Source organism: Macaca mulatta, chromosome 11 (genome assembly GCF_049350105.2).
Source record: "Macaca mulatta isolate MMU2019108-1 chromosome 11, T2T-MMU8v2.0, whole genome shotgun sequence".
Lineage (NCBI taxonomy): Eukaryota > Metazoa > Chordata > Mammalia > Primates > Cercopithecidae > Macaca > Macaca mulatta.
Window position 1 is genome coordinate 27,473,009 of NC_133416.1, and position 27,225 is coordinate 27,500,233.

Here is a 27,225-nt window from a genome sequence, read left to right on the forward strand (position 1 = left end):
ACAAGCTCCTTAATTTTGATAACTACTCTAGAATGTTTTCCTGTAACTGCAACAGTATCATCAGAACGTGCTCCTGCACAAAAACTTCAAATCTCATTTGCTGACAATACGGGTATAATGTATAAGTTTTGTATGTTATAATAATAATAAACTCCTTGTGTTTGTTGGCAATGAAGCCGAAAAAATACTTCTTTATTCCTATTTTCATCATGTTTTACATCTGGTAATGAAGGTCCTCTTTCATCACAATTCTTTTACAAAATTGGGTGTTTTCCAAGTATTTTTTTCTTCTAGATAAACTTTAAGAGTATTTTGTCAAGCCTCAAAAATTGACAACTGGAATTTTTACCTCAATTGTATTAAATTTATAGACTTATAATAGATTGAGAGTAAATAACAATTTCTAAAAGATGTTTGCTTGGAAATTTTGACAGAATATGAATCAGAGAAGGTAGTTAAAGTAACTTTTCTTTTTTTTTTTTTTTTTTTTTTTTTTTTTTTTTTGAGACGGAGTCTCACGCTGTTGCCCAGGCTGGAGTGCAGTGGCGCGATCTCGGCTCACTGCAAGCTCCGCCTCCTGGGTTCACGCCATTCTCCTGCCTCAGCCTCCTGAGTAGCTAGGACTACAGGCGCCCGCCACCGCGCCCGGCTAATTTTTTGTATTTTTAGTAGAGACGGGGTTTCACTGTGGTCTCGATCTCCTGACCTTGTGATCCGCCCGCCTCGGCCTCCCAAAGTGCTGGGATTACAGGCTTGAGCCACCGCGCCCGGCCTAAAGTAACTTTTCAATAATATCTTGGCTCAATGTATACAAGAACTGGTTTATAACATGAAAGAATGTCACGGGACACTAGCAAATAATTTTCATTGCAACTTGATAAATGCACAGATATTATAACACAGAAATTCCTTAGTAAATGTGCAATTTGAATTTGATATAAAAACATAACCTATCATTAATAGGTAGATCAATAAAAACAATATAGATTCCAGAAATAGATCATAGGATTCACTTGAAAATTTAGCATATGGCATTTCAGATCAATGGAAAAAGCCTAGGTTTATATGGTATGTGTTTTGAGACAGCTGGCTAAGATTTGCAATAAAATAAATTTAGATTCATTCTTCTCACTTTACATTAAAATAAATTCCAGATGGTAAGATTCAAATGTAAAAACAAAACTAAACCAATCAAAAGCTACAAAAATCATGAAAGTATTGGAAGAGAATATATGAAACTGATGCCAACAATTATTAATGAAGTAAATGATCTTGATAATATCTGCAAAATGTCAGCACTGAACACAAGTTTGACAGAATGTCTTGAATTTTATTATCCATCAACAGAAGATCTATGCAAAAGAAATTCATTGATCTGAAATATACTTTTTCATTAATTAAGAATAATTATCCTGAGACTACTGGTCTCATTCATTCCAGTGGCTTTAAATACTATCTATAGACCAATAGTCCCCAAACATAAGCTAGTGATGCTCTGTAGGTCACACACATTGTGTACTGCTTGACTGCACAAGTTCAGAACATAACCTGCACATGAACATGTACGTGGAGCTGTGCCTGACTTTCCTCTGTACTCCAGGTTCACATTTGCCTACCTGTCATTTCCACTTGCGTCCCCCAAACCTACCATGACCCAAACAGAACTCTCTTTCACAGCCACTCTCAACTGGTTTCACTCTATTCCTGTTCATCTCTGTAAACTGTACCACCACATGCCTCATTTCTCAAAATAAAAACTCAGACATATTTTACCTCCAAAACATCTCCCAAACATATTCATCTTTCTACAGCTCTTACTGCAACCTCTGTCAGAACCACCATGGCTTCTTATTACTTACCAGTACTACTGAACTAGATACTGTGCTTTTATTCTGGCCCCTCACAATTTTTTCTCTATACAGTAGCCAGAATAACCTTTCAGAACCATACATCACATCATGTCACACTCCTACTTACCACCCTCTAATGGCTCCCCACTGCATTTATAATAAAAGCCTAAATTCTCACTCTGGCCTGCAAAGCCTGACTTTATCTGGCTTGTGCCTCCTTTTCCAACATTATTACAGACCACTTTGCTTCTTGCCCATCATACATCAGTCGCTGGCCCTCCTTCTCACTTGTCTTATGACTTCTGCAATAATTGTGACTGAAGACTACTTTTACCTTCATCATTTTTTTTTTTTTTTTTTTGAGACGGAGTCTCGCTCTGTTGCCCAGGCTGGAGCGCAGAGGCCGGATCTCAGCTCACTGCAAGCTCCGCCTCCCGGGTTCACGCCATTCTCCCGCCTCAGCCTCCCGAGTAGCTGGGACTACAGGCGCCCGCCACCACGCCCGGCTAGTTTTTTGTGTTTTTTAGTAGAGATGGGGTTTCACCGTGTTAGCCAGGATGGTCTCGATCTCCTGACCTCGTGATCCGCCCGTCTCAGCCTCCCAAAGTGCTGGGATTACAGGCTTGAGCCACCGCGCACGGCCTACCTTCATCATTTTATAGCTGATTCTTTCTTGTCATCTGGGTCTCAGCTAAATAATACGCCATCAAACAGGCCCTCCCTAACAACGGAATGTAAAGTCACTCCCAGTTTAATCCTGTTTAATTCTGTGCATAAATGATTACTATATGGTATTTGCTACTTTTTCTTATTTATTGTTAATTTCTCTTAACTTGCATGTAAATTATGAGAGAAGGAGCCTTATTTGTCCTTTGGCCATCCTCCCCTGAGGGCCAGAATGGTGCCTACCACATAGAGGTAGGCATATGATAAATATTCAGTAAGTGAGTAAGGAAATCAGAACAACTCTCAGGGTATGACCTGGAAATGCACTGAAAACATACATTTGTGGCAGGTTAAAGGTTGTTGAATGTTAAGGAGCTCTGATGCTAGGTTTTTTATATAACCTATTCCCATGGATTTTTAATTTGTCCATGATTATCACAAAACATCCCAAATTACTCAGGCTATTTCATGTCTCCATACTTTTCCCTCTGGCCAGAATAACTTCCTTTCCTTCCTAGCTAAACTTCTCCATGCTGCACTGAAAGATTCAGCTCATGCTACCTCACGAGAGAAGACTTCCAATCTGTTCATTTGTTTTTATTTTGGGTTTATTTTGATCTCCTTTTTTGTTTTTGTTTGAGATGGAGTTTCACTCTTGTTGCCCAGGCTAGAGTACAATGGCGCAATCTCGGCTCACCACAACTTCTACCTCCTGGGTTCAAATGATTCTCCTGCCTCAGCCTCCTGAGTGGCTAGGATTACAGGCACCTGCCACCACACCAGCTAATTTTGTATTTTTAGTAGAGATGGGGTTTCTCCGTGTTGGTCAGGCTGGTCTCAAACTCCCGACCCTCAGGTGATCCCCCTGGCTTGGCCTCCCAAAGTGCTGGGATTACAGGCATGAGCCACCATGCCCAGCCTATTTTGATATCTTAACCCCCAAGTAGAATCTCTCTCATTGCACATATTAGAATATATGGTAACTCTTCTAATCCACAAGATTGTTAGCTCATTAAAAACAAGATCGTGTTGAATCCCTTATCAATAGCAGGTATTTAGTAAATGTTTGACAAATAACATATACATTACATATATAAAATATTTATGTTTAATCCTGTATATATTTGTTTAAACTATCTTAAAGCCAGAGACTACTTTAACTTTTAAAAGTTCAAAGACCCACATACTATCATGCATGCCCTTTAGATCACTAATGTAGTTCTGAAGGTAATTCTCATTAAAAATTAATTTCTCGCAAATGTGCTACACTTAAATTAGGTTTTTCTAAAAAGTTTGCATGATATAGTAATTGGGAAGACAATATTACCCAATACCTATAATATTATTAGTATTACACATTTAAATGATCTAAAATGTGGTATTAAGAGCCCTCTAGTGGCACACTTCTTGCTGCACTCATGAAAAAGAAAACAATGTGTACATCTTCTAATGTAAGAGATTTAAATTTTTAAATGACCAAAATACTAAATACTTGTTATTTGTGATTATCTGACGTATCAAACATAACTCATATATTGTGGGCCATAATTGCCTGCATTATTATATCATATTTGCCTTGTATCAGTCTCTAAAGTCAATGTAAAGATATAAAAAATATAAGATTTATAATAAAATATGATAACCTAAAATTGTGAGGTAAGCATTTTACCCCCAACCAAAAAAAAAAAAAAAAAAACCCTGGAAAAATACAGAATTTTTTCTCTAAATCCGAAACATAGTTAAGTTTGCCTACTGATCTTACATGTAGTCCCTAATTTACACATACACACAAAAGTTGAGTATCATGAATTTATATGGCAGTTTAAAACATTTAGAAAACATTTTGTCACACACAAATTGTTATGTGTCACGAATGAAATTTAGGGTTATGTTAGTTCCCCTGTAGCCGTGATTATATAGGAATACAAACTTAACCACTGTCTGTAACTATTGCTTCAAATGCACACTGAGTTCCAACTGGAATAGGAGGAGCACACCTTTCCTAAGGCTGCTGTAGTGACAGCAAGAATCTTCCTATCACCACATACTACGCTGGATCACTAAAGGGGTGGAGGATCAGAACTGCAGAGGAGAAGAGTCCCAAGAATCCCCAGTGACCAGCTTGCAGAATCCATAAAGGTAGCAGAAATGATCTCCAGCACACCCAACTGTAATGAAGAGGATCTTAAGTATCTCTCAATAGACAGGATAACTTTGAGGAGGATAGTGGTTGAAATCCCCAATTTATGTAGGCTGCTCACAATAAATCAGACTCAAGTCAGGGCCTGCTTTTCATCACTTAAACATCCATTCATTCACTTCTTCCTTCATTCAATAAACATTCATTGAGCCCTTATGAGCTCTATTCTCTCTGCTTAAATATGAAGTCTATCAAGCAATTCTTGTCCTCAAGATCATAATTTAGTGTTTAAGGTAAGAATTCTGATAATTAAACAGAATGACAAGAGCATAGTGGACGGACATCTAATTTAATCTGAGGAAACGGAGGATTCTATGGAGATAAAATTTAAGATAAGTTTTGAATCAAGACAAGTAGAAGTTAGGTACAGGAATTAGTGTGATGGGAAGAAGGGCATTTCACCTCAGCACAGAGGCTTATCATGAACTTTCCCCCTTTAAAGCCAAAATGGGAAATACATTGTTTCATTTCCTATGAGGAAAGTAATGTGTGTTCAGTACTTATTTATTGAAAATCCAAATAATACAATAGAGTACAGAGAATAAAAAAATCATTGATAATATACCACCATCCCATCCTTCTCTTGTTCTTCCCCCACCACCAAAAGATAACCACTCTTTGGTAGAGAGGCTTCTAGATTTTTTCTGTGCATTCAAAAAAACAATCGTATTGATAATAGAGTTTTAACTTAAAAAAAAATTTAACAATACATCCTAGGCATCTTTCTATAGAAAAGTATATAAAATCTTTGTCATTTTAAATGATAAAATATCCAAATATCCAAACCAACTAGTATTGTTTGGATATTTTATAATTTTTTAATTTGTGGACTGTTTCTGCTACTATAAAAAAAACTTCAATGAACATCTTGGCACAATCATTTTTATTTATTTTGTTCTATTATTTTCTAATAATAAATTACTATAAGTAAAATCACTAATCATAGGCATGTTTACATGGTGCCAAATAAGGATTGTACAGATTTACTTTTCTAGTAACAGTATGTGAAGATGCCTGCCTGCTTAATCTGATAGGAAAACAAATGACCTTTTTTTTTCTAATTTGATTACTTATTTGGTTCAGTACATTTTTATATTTTTATTGGCTAGTTGTATTTCTTTTCTCAACTGCCTGCTCATGTCCTTTGCTTAATTTTATATTAAGAAATTATCTTCTCACTGATGTGTACAAATTCTTTATATTAGGGTATGAACCCTTTGTCATGTATGTTGAAACATTTTTCTCAGTCTGTTATTTGCCTTTCAGCTTTGTTTATAATGAGGTTTATGGGGCTACACAAATATTTGAATCCAATCTCTTTTTCATTCATGCTTTTGGTTTTGATGCATTGATAAGTAAGAAACGTCTTGTTAGTAAAGATAAGTTTCCTATGTCCTCTTCAAATACTTTCATTATTTTAATAATTTTTGAATAGTTTAGTTTGTTTTTATATTGGAAACTATGGTTTGTTGTTTTTTTTTTTAGTCTTTAGGGTAAAGTGAAAATCAAATTTATTTTAAATCGTAGTCAGCTGTCCCAGCACCAATTATTATATCAAACTCATCCTGTCCATTCTCGGCTTCTGAAGCTTCTTTTATACAGATATTACACTTCCTATTTCTACCCATCATCTCTCATTCTTTTTCCCTGACAAATCCCATCAAATGATCTCTGTCTTCCTCTTCTGAGCTGCTGATTGTCTTTATAAATCTAGTGATTTTTGCTCCCTGCAGTCTACTCACACTTACAAAAGGCAGTTTACACTGTTCAGAATCTGTGGAAAGTGTAGGCCCATCCGACAAGTAGTTTTGCGTTGGGGGATTCTTCGCTCTAGGCAGTCACCCACCACCCTTCCCGCTTCAGCACAGAAGATGGCCTCCCCCTCCTGCCCTGGCACACTTCACCAGTACTATGGGGTTCTTCTGCTTCTGTGGAAATCATACATACTTCAGCCTTATTCATATTCGCATTTTCCGAATGCTGTGGGGTTTTCGGCAGAAGGATAGAGCACACGTACATAAGCATAAGCATCTGCACATGTGTCTGGTGGCAGTCAGAAGATTTGTTCCTGGAAATGAGGGTGCTGAGTCAATGTTACTCTCATTTTCTAGGCAATCACCTGTCTCTTTCTAAATCCCCTGATATACGGTTCCTCCAGCCAGGTTCCTGTATCTACCATTCACACAATTCTTACCATTCACAGACTTGGGACAAGTTTTCATTGCCTTTTATAAAGTAAAATTATTTCTGCCATATCACTAATTGCCTGCTGATCTTTATTTGAGGTTTCTTGGACTATGTATTTGTTTTGTTTTTATTGTTTTTGAGACAGGGTCCTGCAGTCTTGCCTAAACTTGAGGGCGGTGGCATGATCACTGCTAACTGCAGCCTTGACCTCCCGGGCTCAGGCAATCTCAGGGTTCCTAGCAACTCGAACTATAGGCATATGCCACCACATCTGGCTACTTTTTTTTATTTTTAGTCCAGCTGAGGTCTCGCTATGTTGCTCAGGCTGGTCTTGAATTCCTGAGCTCAAGGGATCCTCTTGTTTAGGCCTGCCTATAATCTCTACTGAGATTATAAGCTTGAGCCACTGCACCCAGCCTAGAATATGTATTTGAACATAGACTCAAATTTGATAAAATGTGCATCTTACCACTCACTATAATGGTTTTCCTTGGCATACTTTTTTGAGACAGAGTCTCACTCTATCACACAAGCTAGAGTGCAGTGGCACGATCTCGGCTCATTGCAACCTCTGCCTCCCAGATTCAAATGATTCTCGTGCCTCAGCCTCCTGAGCAGCTGGGATTACAGGCACATGCCACTATGCTCAGCTAATCTTTGTACTTTTAATAGAGATGGGGATTCACCATGTTGGCCAGGCTGATCTCAAATTCCTGATCTCAGGTGATCCACCTGCCTCAGCCTCCCAAAGTGTTGGGATTACAGGCGTGAGCCACTGCGCCCGGCCTCCTTGGTGTACTTTTGTGGCACTTTCAACATCATCATTTGCATATCTTTATTCATCATTATAACCTAAAATGGTTCAATATAACATTAAATAATAACAAAAACTGGATGTAGTTAAATTCATTGGTAAGGGCCATTCAAACTAAGAAAAGCTTAGTTCGGTACTTTCAGGCCCACTAGCTCTCTACAGTAATTGATGACGAATGTTGAGAAGAAGATATAAATTCACTATTCAGTCAGTATTGTAGTAGGTTCATATGCTTATATATTTAATATAAAACTATTGCCAGACTTACAAGAAACACGGCAGATACAAGGCAGGACTAACTTGCAGCTCCCACTTGGACAGACAGAACAGTGTATGGAGACTCATATTGTGAACTTTTGCTCCAGGAACTGCTGCAGGAACACAGCAGGAAAACTGAAATAATTCACAGACTGAAAGAAGCGCTTGCCACTGCAAAGTCCGTGAGACAGCTGAAATACTGTGAGTGTCCAAAGTGTGAGGGGGGATATTCTGCCTCCAAACACACATCCTCCCTGGGGAACCTGAAAATCCAGATCATGGGAGAAGGATTTAACCTTAACTAGAACGGAAATGGATTTAGAAAGCCAAATGAAGTAGAAGAAGCAGTGGGTAGAGTCCGGGAGGTGCTCCTGGTCTCCAGGGAAGCCATTTCTGACTTTATCTCACAGGGGTCCTTAGGGAGAGCTGCCAGTGGAACTGGGGAAGGACCACAGGGAGAAGGAAACTTCTAGCTGAACTTTGCAATAATTTCCACCAAGTACAAATTTTCCTGGGCAGGATCCAGGAACGGGGGATCAAGGGTGGTGGGGGGCAGTGAGAAATGGGAAGTACAGACACAAGCACAGAAGCCACAGAGGGCAGGGAGGGCACAGTCTGAAAGCCCTGCTTGCTTTCTTAGCAGGGAGGCTTGTAGCCTGGGGCAAGATCTCAGCCCTCCTCATTGGTTGCCTGAATATAAACTCAGTAGCTGTTGGTGGGGCATGGTGGGAGCGAGACTGGCCTTGCTGGATGTGTAGGAGCGCGGTGAGGCCCATCACTGCTGACTTTCCCCCACCTCCCTGGCGACCTGTATGACACAGCAGAGGCAGTCATAATCCCCCTGGGAGCATAACTGCACTGGCCTGAGAAGCATACCCGCATCCACCAGAGCAGATACAGCAACTCCCGCCCAAGGAGAGTCAGAGCCCAGACATGCCCATACCTGCCTCCACCTGATGGTCTTTCTTTACCTACCCTGGTAGCCAAAGGCAAAAGACATAATCTTTTGGGAGCTCTATGGTCCCATCCATCACCTGAGAAACCTGAATACTTATCCAGATTACCTTAGGGCAAGCTTGTATCCTCCCACACTACCGCAGCTGATGCCCTTTTGAAAGCGCCACCTCCTGGCTGGAGGCCAGTGAACAGCCACCACACCAGCATTTGCGAAAACCAGTGCACTAAACCAAACTACAACCAAGAACCCTCAGAGTCCACTTCATTCCCCTGCTACGTTCACTAGAGCAGGTTCTGGTATCTACAGTTGAGAGCTTGGAAGATGAGTCATACCACAGGACTCTTTGCAGAGACTCCACAGTACCAGCCTGGAGCCCGGTAGCTCCACTGGGTGGCTAGACCCAGAAAAGCAATAATAGTAACTGCAGTCTGGCTCTCAGGAAGCCTCATCTGTAGGGGAAGGGGGAGAGCACATCAAGGGATCACCCCACGGGACAAATGAATCTGAACAGCAGCCCTTGAGCCCCAGATCTTTCCTCTCATACAGTCCACCCAAGTTAGTAGGAACCAGAAAAACAATTCTGGTAATATGAAAAAGCAAGGTTCTTTAACACCCCCAAAATATCACACTAGCTCACCAGCAGTAGATCCAAACCAAGAAAAAAAATCCCTGAATTGCCACAAAAAGAATTCAGAAGGTCGATTATTAGGCTACTCAAGGAGTCATCAGAGAAAGGTGAAAACCAACTTAAAGAAAATTGCAAAAATGATACAGGCTATGGATTAAAAAATCTCCAGATAAATGGCATAAATAAAAAACAATCACAACTTCTGGAAAAGAAAGACACACTTAGAGGAATGCAAAATACACTGGAAAGTTTTCAACAATGGAACTAAACAAATAGAAGAAAGAACTTCAAAGTTTGAAGACAGGCTTTTGAATTAACCCAATCCAACAATGACAAAGAAAAAAGAATTTTAAAAAATGAACAAAGCCTCCAAGAAGTCTGGGATTATGTAAACAACCAAATTAAAGAATAACTGGTGTTCCCAAGGAAAAAGAGAAATCTAAAAGTGTGGAAAATATATTTGAAAGAATAATCAAGGAAAACTTCCCGGTTTTGCTAGAGATCTAGACATCCAAATACAAGAAGCTCAAAGAATGCCTGGGAAACTTATCACAAAAAGATCATCACCTAGGCACACAGTCATCAGGTTATCTAAAGTCAAGACAAAGGAAAAAATCTTAAGAAATGTGAGGCAAAAGTACCAGGTTTAATCTGATGAAAACCTATCAGATTAAAAGCAGATTTCTCAGCAGAAACCCTACATGCTAGAAAAGAGATTGGGGTCCTATCTTTAGCCTCCTTAAACAAAATAATTATCAGCCAAGAATTTTGTATCCAGCAAAACTAAGCTCCATAAATGAAGGAAAGATAAAGTCTTTTTCAGACAAACAGATGCTAAGGGAATTTACCACTACCAAACCAGCACTACAAGAATTGCTAAAAGGAGTTTAAATCTTGCAACAAAACCTCAAAATATAACAAAATAGAACCTCCTTAATGCATAAATCTCACAGGGCCTATAAAACAATAATGCAGTGTAAAAAAAAAAAAAAAAAAAGGCAAAAAAAACACCAAGATATTCAGGCAACAACTAGCACAATGAATAGAATAGTACCTCACATCTCAATACTAACATTGGATATAAAGGGCCTAAATGCTCCACTTAAAAGATACAGAACTACAGAATGGATAAGAATTCACCAATAGGGCCAAGTGTGGCGGCTCACGCCTGTAATCCCAGCACTTTGGAAGGCCGAGGCGGATGGATCATGAGGTCAGGAAATCAACACCATCCTGGCTAACACAGTGAAACCCCATCTCTACTAAAAATACAAAAAATTAGCCAGGCGTGGTGGCGGGCACCTGTAGTCCCAGCTACTCGGGAGGCTGAGGCAGGAGAATGGCGTGAACCCAGGAGGTGGAGCTTGCAGTGAGCCAAGATCGCGCCACCGCACTCCAGCCTGGTTGACGGAGGGAGACTTTGTCTCAAAAACAAAACAAAACAAAACAAAACAAAACAAAAACCAAATCACCAACCAAGAATCTGTTGTCTCCAAGAGACTCACCTAACATGTAAACAGTCACATAAACTTAAAGGGGTGGAAAAAGATATTCCATGCAAATAGACACCAAAAGCAAGCAGGAGTAGCCATTCTTATATCAGACAAAACAGACTATAAACAGTAGCTAAAAAAGACAAAGAGGGTCACTACATAATGAAAAAAGGTCTAGTCCAACAGGAAAATATCACAATCCTAAATATATACACACCTAACACTGGAGCTCCCAAATTTATAAAACAATTACTACTAGATGTAAGAAATGAGATAGATGGCAACACAATAATAGTGGGGGACTTCAATATTCCACTGACAGCACTAGACAGGTCATCAAGACAGAAAATTAAAAAAATAATAATTAACTTAAACTATACCCTAGAACAAATGGACTTAACAGATATTTACACAACACTCTACTCGACAACTTTAGAATATACATTCTATTATTCATCAGCTCAAGGAACATTCTCCAAGATATACCATATGAGAGGCCACAAAACAAGTCTCAACGAATTTAAGAAAATCAGGCCTGGCATGGTGGCTCACACCTGTAATCCCAGCAGTTTTGCAGGCTGAGGCAGGCGGATCACCTTAGGTCAGGAGTTTGAGACCAGCCGGGCCAAATAGTGAAACTCTGTCTCTACAAAAATACAAAAATTAGCTGGGCATGGTAGAATGTGCCCGTAATCCCAGCTACTCAGGAGGCTGAAGCAGGAGAATCACTGGAACCCGGGAGGCAGAGCTGAGATCACGCCACTGCACTCCAGCCTGGCAACAGAGTAAGACTTGGTCTCAAATAAATAAATAATTTTAAGAAAATCAAAATTATATTCAGTATTCTCTCAGACCACAGGGAATAAAATTGGAAATCAACTTTAAAAGGAACCCTCAAAACCACGCATACACATGGAAATTAAATAATCTGCTCCTAAATGATCATTGGGTCAACAATAAAATCAAGATGGAAATTAAAAAATTCTTTGAACTGAACGATAATAGTGACAAAACCTATCAAAACCTCTGGGATACAGCAAAAGTGATGCTAAGAAAATTCATAGTATTAAATAACTAAATCAAAAACTCTGAAAGAGCACAAATAGATAATCTGAAGACACACCTCAAAGAATTAGAGAAAAAAGAACAAACCAAACCCAAACCAAGCAGAAGAAAACAAATAGCCAAGATCAGAGCAGAACTAATGAAATTGAAACAAACAAACAAAATACAAAACATAAATGAAACAAAAATCTGTTTTTTGAAAAGATAAACAAAATTGATAGACCATTAGCAAGAATAACCAAGAAAAGAAGAGAGAAGATTCAAATAAGCTCAATTAGAAACAAAATGAGAAATATTACAACTGACATCACAGAAATACAAAAGATCATTCAAGGCTACTATGAACACCTTTATGCACACAAACCAGAAAACTTAAAGGAGATGAATACATTCCGGAAAGTATACAGCTCTTCCAGAATAAAACAGAAATAAATAGAAGCTCTGAACAGACCGATGGCAAGCAGCAAGACCGAAATGGTAATAAAAAAAATTGCCAATAAAAAAAAGTCCAGAACCAGATTGATTCACAGATGAATTCTATCAGGCATTCAAGGAAAAATTGTTACTAATCCTATTGACACTATTCCAAATGATAGAGAAAGAGGGAATCCTTCCTAAATCATTCCATGGAGCCAGTATCACCCTAATACCAAAACCAGGAAAGGGCATAACGAGAAAAGAAACTACAGACCAATATCCCTGATGAACATAGATGTAAAAATCCTCAACAAAATACTAGCTAACCGAATCCAATAGCATATCAAAAAGATAATTCATGCAGCCATAAAAAAGGATGAGTTCATGTCCTTTGCAGGGACATGGATGAAGCTGCAAACCATCATTCTCAGCAAACTAACGCAAGAACAGCAAACCAAACACTGCATGTTCTCACTCATAAGTGGGAGTTGAACAATGACAACACATGGACACAGGGAGGGGAACATCACACACTGGGGCCTGTTGGGGGTGGGGGAATAGGGTTAAGGATAGCATTAGGAGAAATACCTAATGTAGACGACAGGTTGATGAGTGCAGCAAACCACTATGGCACATGTATACCTATGTAACAAACCTGCACGTTCTGCACATGTATCCCAGAACTTAAAGTATATAATAATAAATAAATTTTAAAAAAGATAATTCACCATGATCAAGTGGGTTTCATACCATGGATGCAGGAATGATTTAACATGTGCAAGTCAATAAATGTGATATACCACAGAGAATTAAAAACAAAACATATGACAAAATTCAGCATCTCTTTATGATTACAACTCTCAGCAAAATCGGCATAGAAGGGAAATGCCTTAAGCCAATAAAAGCCATCTATGACAAACCCACAGCCAACATTATACTGAATAGGGAAACACTGAAAGCATTACCCCTGAGAACTGGAACAAGACAAGGATGTCCATTTTCACCACTTCTATTCAACATAGTACTGGAAGTCCTAGCCAGAGCAATCAGACAAGAGAATAAAATGAAGGGCATCCAAATCAGTAAAGAGAAAGTCAAACTCTGTTTGCTGATAATATGACTGTACACCTAGAAAACCCTAAAGACTTATCCTAAAAGCTCCTAGATATGATAAACGAATTCAGTAAAGTTTCAGCATACAAAATCAATGTACACAAATCAGTAGCAGTGCTATACACCAACAGTGACCAAGATGAGAATCAAATCAAGAAATCAACCCCTTTTACAATAGTTGCAAAAAAAATAAAAATAAAATAAAATACTTAGGAACATACCTAACCAAGGAGGTGAAAGACCTTTACAAGGAAAACTACAAAACACTGCCGAAAGAAATCATAGATAACACAAACAAATGGAAATACACCCCATGCTCATGGATGGGTAGAATCATATTGTGAAAATGACCATACTGCCAAAAGCAATCCACAAATTCAATGCAATTCCCATCAAAATACTATTATCATTCTTCACAGAACTAGGAAAAAAATCCTAAAATTCATATGAAACCAAAAAAGAGCCCACATAGCCAAACCAAGACTAAGCAAAAAGAACAAATCTAGAGGCATTACATTACCTGACTTCAAACTATACTAAGCTATAGTCACCAAAACAGCATGGTACTGGTATAAAAATAGGCAGATAGACCAATGGAACAGAATAGAGAACCTGGAAATAAAGGCAAATACTTACAGTCAACTGATCTTTGACAAAGCAAGCAAAAACAAAGTGGGGGAAAGGACACCTGATTCAACAAATGGTGCTGGGATAATGGGCAAGCCATGTGTAGAAAAATGAAACTGAATCCTCATCTCTCATCTTATACAAAAATCAACTCAAAATGAATCAAAGACTTAAATCTAAGACCTGAAACCATAAAAATTCTAGAAAATAACATTGGAACAACCCTTCTAGACACTGGCTTAGGCAAAGACTTCATGAACAATAGCCCAAAAGCAAATGCAAAGACAACAATGATAAATATATGGTACCTAATTAAACGAAAAAGTTTCTGCATAGCAAAAGAAATAATCAGCAGAGTAAACAGACAACTCACAGAGTGGGAGAAAATCTTCACAAACTATGCATCTGACAAAGATTATCAGATGCAGAATATCCAGAATCTATAAGAACTCAAATCAGCAAGAAAATAATAATCCCATCAAAAAATGGGCTAAGGACATGAATAGACAATTCTCAAAAGAAGATATACAAATGGTCCTGAAACATAAGAAAAAATGCTCAACATTACTAATTATTAAGGAAATTCAAATCAAAACCACAATATGATACTACCTCACTCCTGCAAACATGGCCATAATAGGCACGATGTGGCGGCTCATGCCTGTTATCCCAGCACTTTGGGAGGCCATGGCAGATGGACCATGAAGTCAGGAGAGCAAGACCATCCTGGCTAACATGGTGAAACCCTGTATCTACTAAAACTACAAAAAATTAGCCAGGTGTGGTGGCACGTGCCTGTAATCCCAGCTACTCAGGAGTCTGAGGCAAGAGAATTGCTTGAACCCAGGAGGTGGAGGTTACAGTGAGCTGAGATCATGCCACTGCACTCCAGCCTGAGTGACAGAGCGAGACTCTGTCTCAAAAAAAAAAAAAAAAAAAAAAAGCCACAATTTAAAAATTAAAAAAAATAGATGTTTGAGTGGATGTGGTGAAAAGAGAATACTTTTACACTGATGGTGGGAATGTAAACTAATACATTCCTGAAAGAACTAAAAGTAGTTCTGTCATTTGATCCAGCAGTCCCAGTACTGGGTATCTGCCCAGAGGAAAATAAGTCATATGAAAAGGACACTTACACATGCATGTTTATAGCAGCACAATTTGCAATTGCAAAAATATGGAACCAGCCCAAATGCCCAGCAATCAACAAGTGGATAAAGAAAATGAGGTATATATGTACCACGGAACACCACTTAGCCATAAAAAAGAATGAAATAATGGCATTTGCAGCAACCTGGATGGAATTGGAGACCATTATTCTAAGTGAAGTAACCCAGGAGAAGAAAACCAAACATCACACGTTCTCACAAGTGGGAGCTAAGCTATGAGGATGCAAATGCGTAAGAATGATACAATGGATTTTGGGGACTCAAGGGAAGGGTGGGGGAGTGATGAGGGCTACACTATGGGTACAGTATCCACTGCTCGGGTAATGGGTGCACCAAAATCTTGGAAATCACCACTAAAGAACTTATCCATGTAACCAAATGCCACCTGTTCCCCAAAAACCTTTTGAAATAAAAAAATAAAATAAAACTACTGCCAAAATTAACAGAACTATAATGAATTATTACCATATGAGGCCACTTTGAGATAGATGCATAAGAAAAAATTGCTTTAGCCGTGTAAATGCAATAGTTCAAATTTTATGGTTTCAAATTATTATATCACAGTTTTAAAATCAATAATATGAAATTCTCATGTAAAACACTGGCAGGTTCTTTGTTTTCAGGAATTTAAAATCACAAATCCTCCCAAATTTTATTTTACGTTAATGGGGTTTTTTATTTTATTTTACTTTATTTTACTCCATATTGAAACAATGTTACCTATTACCTATTTACGAGACCTATTTACCCATTCTTTTTTTTCCCCCTTGGAAATAAATGAGTTTGTCAAATCTAATCACATCTCATTAGCTAAAGTAAGTCACAAGGTCATGCCTAGCTTCAACATGGAGAGGAGTATAATCCTTCCATATTCCAGGAAAGGGAAGAGAACTAGAAATACTATTGTCTCTAGTAAAGCTTCTACACTACCTGAGAGTTCAAATGAAATTTTTATTTTAAAAACGATCTTATTGCCCAAAAAACATTTAAACAAAAATGACAAATTTTTAAAGAGGAATAAATCACTCGTTTCCCACCTCTCTAAAATATCAGGTATGCAGAGATTTCTGGGTTCTCATTTCCTTATGCCTTTAAATTTTTCACGTGCTTGTCATTAGAGTCTAAATACAATTTTTTTATACTTAGCATTATGTCATATCCATTTTTCTACATTGCTACAGTATTTTTTATTATTATTATTATTTTTCTTTGAGATGAAGTCTCACTCTGTCACCCAGGTTGGAGTGCAATAGCACAATCTCGGCTCACTGCAACCTCCGCCTCCCAGGTTCAAGCTATTATCCTGTCTCAGCCTCCCAAATAGCTGGGATTACAAGTGTACACCACCACACCCAGCTAATTTTCTGTATTTTTAGTAGACACAGGGGTTCACCATGTTGGCCAGGCTGGTCTCGAACTCCTGACCTCAAAGTTCTGGGATTACAGGTTTGAGCCACCATGCCCAGTCTATAATTTTTGATACCAATGTAATATTTTAAATTGAATTCTTAATAAATCAGGTGTTCTTAGAGTATCTAATAATTCCTATTCTGATTTTAAATTTGTATTCAATCTAATCCTTAATCCTCTCCTGTGTTTAAAGAAAATAAATCAATAAACTAATACATTTCATGTCTTAAGCACTTGTCAGAAAACTTGAGATTTTTTGGTCCCTCATAACATGCAAATAGGCTATTAAAGAATCTGCTTGGCTCTGAGAAAGTATTACTAAATTCTTAAGAGACATTTTTTTCTAACATAAATAAGCTTGACAATCTTGCCAACAGAAAAAAGAGCAGAAGCTAACTAAAGGAATATGATTATTAAATTGGTCAAAAGCTGTATCTAAAGATGTCAATGTTTCAGAGAAGAGTGATATTTTAAGAAAATAAATTTTTACTTTATAAAATTCTTTCTTATAAAACCAAAAACTGAGGAAGTAACAGGGTAATAAAAGATTATTTACTTAAGTTTCCATTTAATGGCAAGTTCCCTTGAGTGAGTTTGAAATATATAATAAATACACAAAAATTAAATGGCATCAAAGCTGCCCGGTTGTGCACCTAATATAAAAATGAGCGGCCGGGCGCGGTGGCTCAAGCCTGTAATCCCAGCACTTTGGGAGGCCGAGACGGGCGGATCACGAGGTCAGGAGATCGAGACCATCCTGGCTAACACGGTGAAACCCCGTCTCTACTAAAAAATACAAAAAACTAGCAGGGCGAGGTGTCGGGCGCCTGTAGTCCCAGCTACTCCGGAGGCTGAGGCAGGAGAATGGCGTAAACCCGGGAGGCGGAGCTTGCAGTGAGCCGAGATCGCGCCACTGCATTCCAGCCTGGGCGACAGAGCAAGGCTCCGTGTCAAAAAAAAAAAAAAAAAAGCAATGCCTGTGCTGAACTTTAGGATGTTGAAGCTAGTGGCTCAACTATTAATTGACTATTAATGGAAGACAAGAAAAAGACACACATTAAAAATTGAGGCACTGGCAAGAAAGTGGCTCCCAGACAATTTCTATTTGTTTAGGAAAAATCTTGAGAATACTTTAAGGGAATCTAATAACACGTGTTGCATGAAGAAAAAAAAAATGTGTATATTTAAATGTGTCCTACCATTTTCACTTCAATATCATCTTGTTCCTCCTCAACTTTTAATTTTTCCTCCTGAATTAAGTGAGACTGTTTTTCTTGTTGTTTGGACTCTTCTTCGACCTCTTTGCTGATTGCTTTTTCTACATTCTCAACATCATCTTTGACAAGCTCAGTTACTGAGGAAGTGTGTTCTTTTGATGGTGTTGAAACAGGGTGCAGTGCAGAAACATGATCATAGTGAGTATGCAGGAGTCGTACAGCAATGTCACTTGTTGCTAATATCCTTGGAATCTCAAATCCAATTTGTGTTTCAGAGAATCTGACACTTCTGTGCCTGTTAATAATTAATTACAACAAAAAAGATGAGACCCTAGGAAACTCTAGATCTGCGTCAAATTTATAACTAAGCAGTATTTCTCTTCACCTTAATTTTGCTCCAATTTTTAGTCTGATCACATGTGCTTTCTTTGCAGCATTTGGACCCAGTTGCTGATGCTGTCCTTCTCAAAATAGTTTATTGGGATCCATAACCCCACAGTCTTCTCCATCTCTGGCAGTTCCTTCTGTCTCCTCTATACGGCCTTCTTCCTGACCATCCCTTCGATGTTGATATTACTCAGTGCTCCATCCTAAGCCCTTTCTCCTCTCCCTCAACACACTCTCTCTGGGTATTGTTACTTCTGTGGCCTCAATGACTATCTATACTATCAGAAGTTTTTAATATGAGCTTTATTTTTCCTAGGGTTGGGTAGGGGTATGACGCATCTCTGAATGGACTTTAAGAGGTCCAAAAATGCCCTTCCACAAGTGCAAGCATCTGTAATTACTTGACATTCAGAAGAATCTATGACTCCCAAAAAGTGAAGAACCATTGGTCTACATGCTGATGACTCCTCAAAATATACTACACCTCAGATTTCTCTCCATGCCTTCAGCCAGTTGCACTCTGGTATCTTATAAGTACTTCAAACTCAGCCAGTTCAGCACCGAACTCATCATCTTTACAACCACCCCCCCAATCGTCATCAAAATGAAACTTGTTCTGCCTGCACTATTCCTTATCTCGTAAAAGACACCAACTAATTCTCTTCTTAAACTTGGGTAGTGAGTACAAAGCTATTCATTTTATTTTTATTCATTTAAAATTATACAGATTAATTTCCTTCACTTTTCTATACTTGACATATTTTACAATAAGAAAGGTCCCTGATTAGATGTGAACCGAAGAGGTTTTTTTTTTTTTTTTTTTTTTTTCATAGCAAATGGAAAGAACTTGGGAAATATTTTGTTCTTCCCTTTTACTAAACATCAAAAATAAAGTCCAATTTTTTTTTTTTAAATGTCACATGGCTAGTCTTTTCAGAGGTAGAATCCACACCTAGGCCTCCTAATTTTTATTCTGGTTATTTTTCTCTAAAACTCACTGCTATACTAATGCAAGTAACTTAAAATGTTTAAAGATCAAGCAGCAACCAAGTGGTCGTGAATCTGCCATCATCACTGTCATTCCTCAGAGACGTTTCTTTGTTGAAAACTGTTGGGGAAACAGCACTTAAATGTCCACGAAATACACATACGAAAATCTATTAACAGTTCACAAAGATTCATTAAAAAAAAAAAAAAAATCCAGATTGCCATGTAGAAAGTACCTATCAGCCAGGTGCAGTGGCTCACGCCTGTAATCCCAGCACTTTTTGGAGGCCAAGGCAGGCTGATCACTTGAGGTCAGGAGTTTGAGACCAGCCTGGCCAACATGGTGAAACCCTGTCTCTACTAAAAATACAAAAAAAATTAGCCAGGTGTGGTGGTGTGCGCCTGTAATCCCAGCTACTCAGGAGGCTGAGGCACAAAGAATCGCTTGAACCCAGGAGGTGGAGGTTGTAGTGAGCCGAGATCACACCACTGCATTCCAGCCTGGATGACAGAATGAGACTCTGTCTCAAAAAAAAAAAAAAAAGAAAAAGAAAAGAAAAAAAAAGTACCTACCACTTCTATTTTTTTGGAGGGTAGAGGGGTTAAGTGGGTAAAGAGAAGAGGAAGACCTGGTATATAATGAGTATATATTTGTAATAAACACTATGCTATAACTTTTACATGCACTAATGTTTAATCTTCAATCCAATCCTATTAAGGGACATAATCATCATTTTACTGATGATATACTGAAGCTCAACAAAGTTAAGTAACTTGTGTAAGTAAATGGCAGGTTTGTGATTCAACCTTCAGTGGGCTAATTTCCTAAAATGGGCTTTTCCAAACACACCATGCTGCTATGCAGTAGGCATCTGTCTGGCAATCATGATGTGGTTCAATGTCTTTCCACCTACAGGGAAAGTATTATCCACAAGGGTACCTTGGATTCTTCTTGAGGTTTGCCCACACATATAGAGTAACATTTTCATCTTTAATGACTTTTTCCATATTTCCACTGTCCAGGTCTGCCAAAGTACTAGCTTGCTGTAAGAGAAAAAGAAAACATTACAAAGGGCCACAGGCCTCATAAATTATACAACTTAGATAAGTTACTTTATCACTTACGTGTTGGATTCCCTTTATTAACCACCTAAAAGAGTAACTTGGGTAAAAATCAGGTTCAATCAACATGACAAAGGATTGTTTTAAAAAATTCTCTAAAGGATGCAAATGTATTTACTTACTTAAACATGCATCTCCTTTTTCCATTCAGTTTCTCCTAAGGTGTCCAAGAATTAAAGTAGCTCTTAGGTTGGGTGAGGTGGCTCATACCTGTAATCTGAGCACTTTGGTAGGCCAAGTTGTAAGGATCATTTGAGTCCAGGAGTTCAAGAACAGCCTGGGTAACATAATGAGACCCCTCATCTCTACAAAAAATTAGCTGGGTGTGGTGGTGTGTGCCTGTAGTCCCAGCTACTTGGGAGCTGGGAGGATGCTAGGTGGAAGGATTGCTTGAGTCTGGGAGGTTGAGGCTGCAGTGAGACATGATTGCACCGTGCACTCTAGCCTGGGTGACAGAGCAAGACTGGGTCTCAGAAAAGTAAAAAATAAAGTTGCTTCTATATTTCCGGGTAGCACCTGTGGATTAATATTATGTTACCTTTCTCAGTCATAACATCAGAATCATGACTTTTCATTTTAACTATACACATGCTGATTTATCTGTATCTTATTAAAATGTAGACTATTCTACTGCAAAGTTAACCTATCTCGGAACACATCAAGTTTAGAAAGCAAAATATCCAGCTTATAAAATCCAGATGAGTCATGTTTTCACTAGTCTAATACTTAATATCCAATATTAACCATAAAATTCAAGTATGTTCTTAAAAATTTTTAAATAAAAACTAACATAGTTTGATGCCTATTGCTCAAGAAATCAGCTGTCATAAAAGATTTGAATAAGTCAATATGCACTTGCTAGAACGTAAAACTTTAAACTGTTGAAGACTACATTTATTATTAATTTTTTAAGTGTGATTATTCTTGCACACTTTTTGTTTTCTGTAACTGTAACTTTTTGAAGTGTTCAGGACAGTTATCTTGTAGAATTGTCCCACATTGTGGATTTCTATTATTGTTTCCTCATGGCATTGTTTAACTTGCTCCTCTATCCTCTTTATTTTTGTACACTGGAAGGTCTAGGGGTTTAACTGGATTCAGGTCCACCACTTTTAGCAAGGAGGCATCATAGGTTATGCTGTATTCTTCATGCTGCATCCTATCAGAAGACATAAGATGTTCCACTATTAATGATATGAACTTGATTGCTTGGTTAAGGTGCTGACCACCAAATCCACCCATTGCAAAGTACATTTTCCCCAATCTGAGGTCAAATACTTTGGCACTAGGAGAATTATGTATTCCTCAACAGCTTTTCACCTAATCACTTAGGTAGCCATTGAGGATCCTTATGTGAAGCATTTACTACACTGGGGATTGAAAAATGGTGATTTCCTAACTGATCACTGCATCCACATTAGATAGATGGCATTCTACTGTAAAGAACTGTTCTTTCTTCACTCCACCTTCCTCTTTGTTTCTGAAGTATCACTATAAACTCAAAAATTTTTATATATTCAATTTTTTATAATTGATTATAATCATTATTCTGATATTCAAATTATTCCAAATTTGATCAGTGCGACTTCTAAGCTAGCCTCTTAGCTAACGGCATCTCTTTCAAATGTCATTAGTCTCTGAGCGTTTGTTACCTTCTAGCACAGGAAGACAATCCAGCCTCATCTTTCACTTTTCCTGCCCCAGAACTGAAATCCCAAATCCTATTTATGGAATAAAAAGAAATCTGGTTCATGCTGATATTTCAAATTGAAATATAACATTATAGTATTTTTTCTAATCCTCCTCCTCCTCTTCTTCCTCTTTTATTTATTATTACTATTTTTTGAGACAGAGTCTGCTCTGTTGCCAAAGTTGAAGTGCAGTGGCGCGATCATGGTTCGCTGCAGCCTTGACCTCCTGGGCTCAAGTGATGGTCCCACCTCAGGCTCCCAAGTAGCTGGGACCACAGGCAAACCATGCCTGGCTAATATATATATATATTAGGATGAGGTCTCTTATCCTATCCTTACATATTATTATCCTAAGAATAAAAATAATAATATAAGGTGAGTGCAAAAGTAATTGTGGTTTTTGCCATTACTTTTAATGGCAAATAGAAATAATATTCTATTTCTTCAAAAATAAAATGTCTGGGGGGAGCAGTGGCTCACACATGTAATCCCAGTACTTTGGGAGGTCAAGGAAGAAAGACTGTTTGAGTCCAGAAGTTTGAGACCAGCCTGGGTAACACAGGGAGATTCCATATTTACTATCTGTAAAAAAAAAAAACAAATCAAACCAAAACAAAACAAACTACATTTAAAAATAAAATATTATCAGTTATTAAATCTGAATAAATATATGTACTTTAAATTATTCTACTAACTTTTCCATAAACTCTTGATTTTTCAGTTTAAAAAATACTGAATTATTTTATATATAACATAAAATGTTAGCTCTTATAAAACTTAATATATAAGCAAAATATCACACTTACTCTGAGAAGTATTTCTGTGGCTACATTGAATTTAAGATGAAGGAGCTCCTGCAGTTGTAGAATTGATTCTTGGTACTGTATTTTATTTTTATCTTGCAAATCACACGGTGGAGTTTCCAATAAAATAAATTTCAATTTCTCAATTAACTGTAAAGTAAAATAATATTTGCATTAATTCTCAGAGAAATAGTCAAGGACAAGTGAAAAAGGGAATGTTCTATCCCTTTTGAATTGAAGAACACATACTTAGCAAAACATATAGAAATCCTTTCCAGTATTTATTCTGTAATTTAAGATCATAAACAAAAATTTCCTCCCAAACTCCCTTAAAATTAATTATAACACACTGAATAAATAAAAATCCATGAGTATATAGTATTAGACGTTCAGAAATGAAAGGGGAAGGTGGGGTGAAGAAAGAACAGTTCTTTACAGAAGAATGCCATCTATCTAATGTGGATGCAATTATCAGTTAGCAAATCACCATTTTTCAATCCCCAGTGTAATAACTGCTTCAGATAAAGATCCTCAATGACTATCTAAATGATTAGGTGAAAAGCTGTTGAGGAATACATAATTCTCCCAGTGCCAAAGTATCTGACCTCAGATTGGGGAAAATGTACTTTGCAATGTGGAGATTTAATGGCAAACACCTTAACCATGTGATCAAATTCGCATCATTAAATTAATAATGGAACATCATATGGCTTCTGATAGGATGCAGTATGAAGAACACAATATAACCTATGATGCCTTCTTGCTGGAAATGGTGGCTCTGAATCTAATTAAACCCTCGGACCTACCAGTTAACTATGTGTGACAGAGTTTTCATTAGCAAGTTAATAAATGAGTGGCAACTTGTCATTATCTAAGACTAAGAGACAATAGAAAAAACAACAATAATATAACAACGATGAGGAGAAGGAGGTGGAATAGAACTACTACCATTTTTACTGAATGCTTACTATGCACCAGGAACTGTTCTAAATATTGTATATGTTTTAATGCATTTAGTCTTCATTATAATTCTATGAGGTAGATATTGTTATGGTATATATTTTATAGATGACGAAACTGAGGCACAGTGTGATGAAGGAACAACTAGTAAGTGGCAGAATTAAATTTTGAACACTGACACAGATAATACACAGAAATTTTCTGAATTAAGACAGGCAGCATCGTAGTGTAGGGTAGTATGGACTCAAGCAAGAATGCTAGGCTTCAATCCTGGCCACCTCTCAACTAGCAGTGTGGTTTTGGGCAAGTTATTTAACATCTCTGTGCCTTAACTTCCTCATTGGAAAAATGGGGTTCATAGTACCTATCTTCTAGTGTTATCATGAGAACTCAGAAAGCTAGTATTTCCAAAGCTTGGCATAGATTAAGTACTACATAAGAGTTTATTAAATAAATTTGAAAATTTGGAAATCAGTGTTTACTATGGGGCCATTTCCTTCTGTTACTGCTATCCAAGTCCACTTGTTCTGCAGCTTTCTGCTTTCGTTTCCTATTGCTGTGATTACTCCCCTCTTCTGTCTCCCGTGTTATTGAACTTATCCTTTTCTCATCTTTTTTGCTCTTTATTACTTCTACTTCTGACTCATTCTTGTAACAGGAAGATGTTCCTTGCAGCTCATCACTGGTGAACTCTAGTACTACTTCCCACTACCTCCCTGCTAATTGCAAAATACCAGATTCCTAAGCTGACGTTATGCCATGGCAGCTTCTCTGGTAAAGAGGATGTGTAGTAGCAAGAACACTGTATGATTAATCCACTGGCATTTAAATAGCTCAGACTATGGGAGACTCCTTGGGCCTTTGGAAAGTCAGAGTAAGGTCCATCTAAGGTCTCATAGTGGACTGTAAGCAAATCACAATCTATGTTTATTTGTTAAAGAACTCTCATAACTTTGTTGTTCAGATTAAATCATACAATGCATGGTATGAACTTAAAAGAGTCTACAGTTATGCTCTCTTATGACAACATGAAGAAGTTAAACTACAGCAGCAATGACAGGAAGCATAAAACTGTGAGGAGCTAGACCAAAAAAGCACTAAAGGATAATAACAGGAATAAGAGTAGTGAATTCCTTCTAGTTTCTATTATCATGTAAGTGTGTTAAGTGTGAATTTATTTATCCTAACTTGATGTGACATAAAAAGTAGTAAGTATTTGGTCTCTGCCCCCTGTTCCTGGTGTAAGCTTCTTAGAATTTCTTGAGGGATAGGAATGAGAGAAACAGCTTTTGTTATTTATAATAAGCCCTTTTCAACCTTATCTGAGTTTATGCTAGTATGATGAGTCTTAGCAGATGGGGGCTGACTGCCAGAGGGACCAACCATGAGATTAGAGGGCTGAAGCCTGCAGCCCCACTCCCTGGCCTCCAGGATGGGAAAAGGGGATGAAGATGAACTGAAACACCAGTGGCAAATGATTTAATCCATCATGCCTACATAAATGAGGTTTCCACAAAAAACTCAAACAACGAGGTTCAGAGAACTTTCTGGTTGGTGAACACATTGAAGTGCTGGAAGGGTGGTGTGCCCCAAGAGGGCATGGACACTCTACATTCCTCCCTATGGACCTCACCCCTTGTATTTCTTCATCTAGTTGTTCACTTGTATCCTCTGTAATATCCTTTATAATAAACCAGTAGAGGCGAGTAAATGTTTCCCTGAGTTTTGTGAGCCATTATAGCAAATAACCTGACCAATGGCTTGTGGCTGATTTATAACAGGCTGATCAGAAGTACAGGTGACAAGCTGGGACTTGTGACTGGAAGTGAAGGAAGAGGCAGTTTTGTGGGACTGGGGTCTGCACTAGCTCTAAGTACTCAGTACCAGCACTGGATCGAAGGACACTTTGCAGGTATCTGGAGAGTTGGATAATTGGTTGGTGTGAGAAAACCCCACATACATTTGGTGTCAGAAGTGTTAAAAGTATAAACATTAGTTTTTCTTTTTACTTAGAATTTGTCGAGTTTCTTGAATGTGAGGATTCACATCTTTCATCAATTCTGGAAATTTTTCAGCCATTATCTTTGAATATTGTCTCTCTTCCATTCTTCCATATCCCTTCTTTTCCATATATTTTTAGCCCTTCTTACTCTATCATACATGCCTGTCAACTGCTCTTTCATATTTTCTATCTCTTCGTCTCTGCGCTGTCTTCTGGTAAATTTTTCCAATCCAACTTTTGATTCACTCCTGATTAAAAATTCTCAGCCAGGTGCAGTGGCTTATGCCTGTAATCCTAGCACTTTGGGAGGCCAAGGTAGGTGGATCATTTGACGTCAGGAGTTTGAGACCATCCTGGCCAGCATGGTGAAACCTCATCTCTACTAAGAATACAAAAATTAGCTGGGTGTGGTGGCACATGACTGTAATCCCAACTATCGGGAGACTGAGGCATGAGAACTGCTTGAACCCAGGAGGCAGAGGTTGCACTAAGTAAACATTAAAAATCATGGGTACTAAATTACTAAACAGTGGATATTCCAACTGAGGATAAAATTACCCACTACCCCCACCTGTGTTATCTACATGAATGCATGCAACTTGTTTTTTTTTCTTGATTAGACAGACAAATAATGTGTTATGATATGGTGACCTTAGCTAATGTGGCAAGGAATTCTTAGGACTTGTAAAAAGAAAATGAAAAAGCTGACCAATTACTTCTTTTGCTAAGGGTTCAGAAGCAGTAGTGTTATTATTTGGCAAGTAATCTATTAATTTATTTTTATTTTGAGTTAATATCAGACTATCTGTAATAGCCAGTTTATAGGAAAATACATAAAACACCTACATTTAGCACTACTTTACTCTTCTCAATCACTTCCTCAAAAGTCTCATTTGTTTTCTCTTTCCACAAACTAATAAACGTGTTCATTTCTTGGGCTATTGAAGGATCAGGACTCCCATCACATTGAATGTAGTGTTTCCACTGTGGAATAAAAATGTTTAAAGGTTCACATTGATGAAGATTCAACCAAAGATTAAATGACTTCTTTTTTGAAGTATATTCTTATAACCTAGTTTAACCAACTTAGATAAAAACATGATGGCTTTAACCATTAACTTGACAGAGCTCCAAAATAACCAAATTCTTATTTATCCAAGTAATTTCTAATCCTTAACATTCAGATACATAGAAGCACTAA

At 37.8% G+C, this 27,225-nt stretch overlaps 1 protein-coding gene across 13 annotated transcripts in view; it reads right to left on the bottom strand.

The window, feature by feature from the left end:
* The window catches only part of DNAI7 (dynein axonemal intermediate chain 7), an 81,499-nt gene that overhangs the window by 19,150 nt on the left and 35,124 nt on the right, over positions 1–27,225 (bottom strand). For 7 of the 13 annotated variants that reach the window (XM_077953720.1, XM_015151309.3, XM_077953721.1 and 4 more), the window contains 4 exons: positions 26,871–27,008; positions 23,066–23,212; positions 20,387–20,490; positions 18,055–18,367 (listed from right to left, as the gene is read on the bottom strand). In XM_077953720.1, coding sequence (XP_077809846.1) covers positions 18,055–18,367; positions 20,387–20,490; positions 23,066–23,212; positions 26,871–27,008 — 702 coding nt within the window. Of the gene's footprint in view, positions 1–18,054; positions 18,368–20,386; positions 20,491–22,739; positions 22,842–23,065; positions 23,213–26,870; positions 27,009–27,225 lie in introns of all 13 variants that reach the window. The other 6 variants (XM_077953717.1, XM_077953716.1, XM_077953714.1 and 3 more) reach the window with 2 other exon arrangements.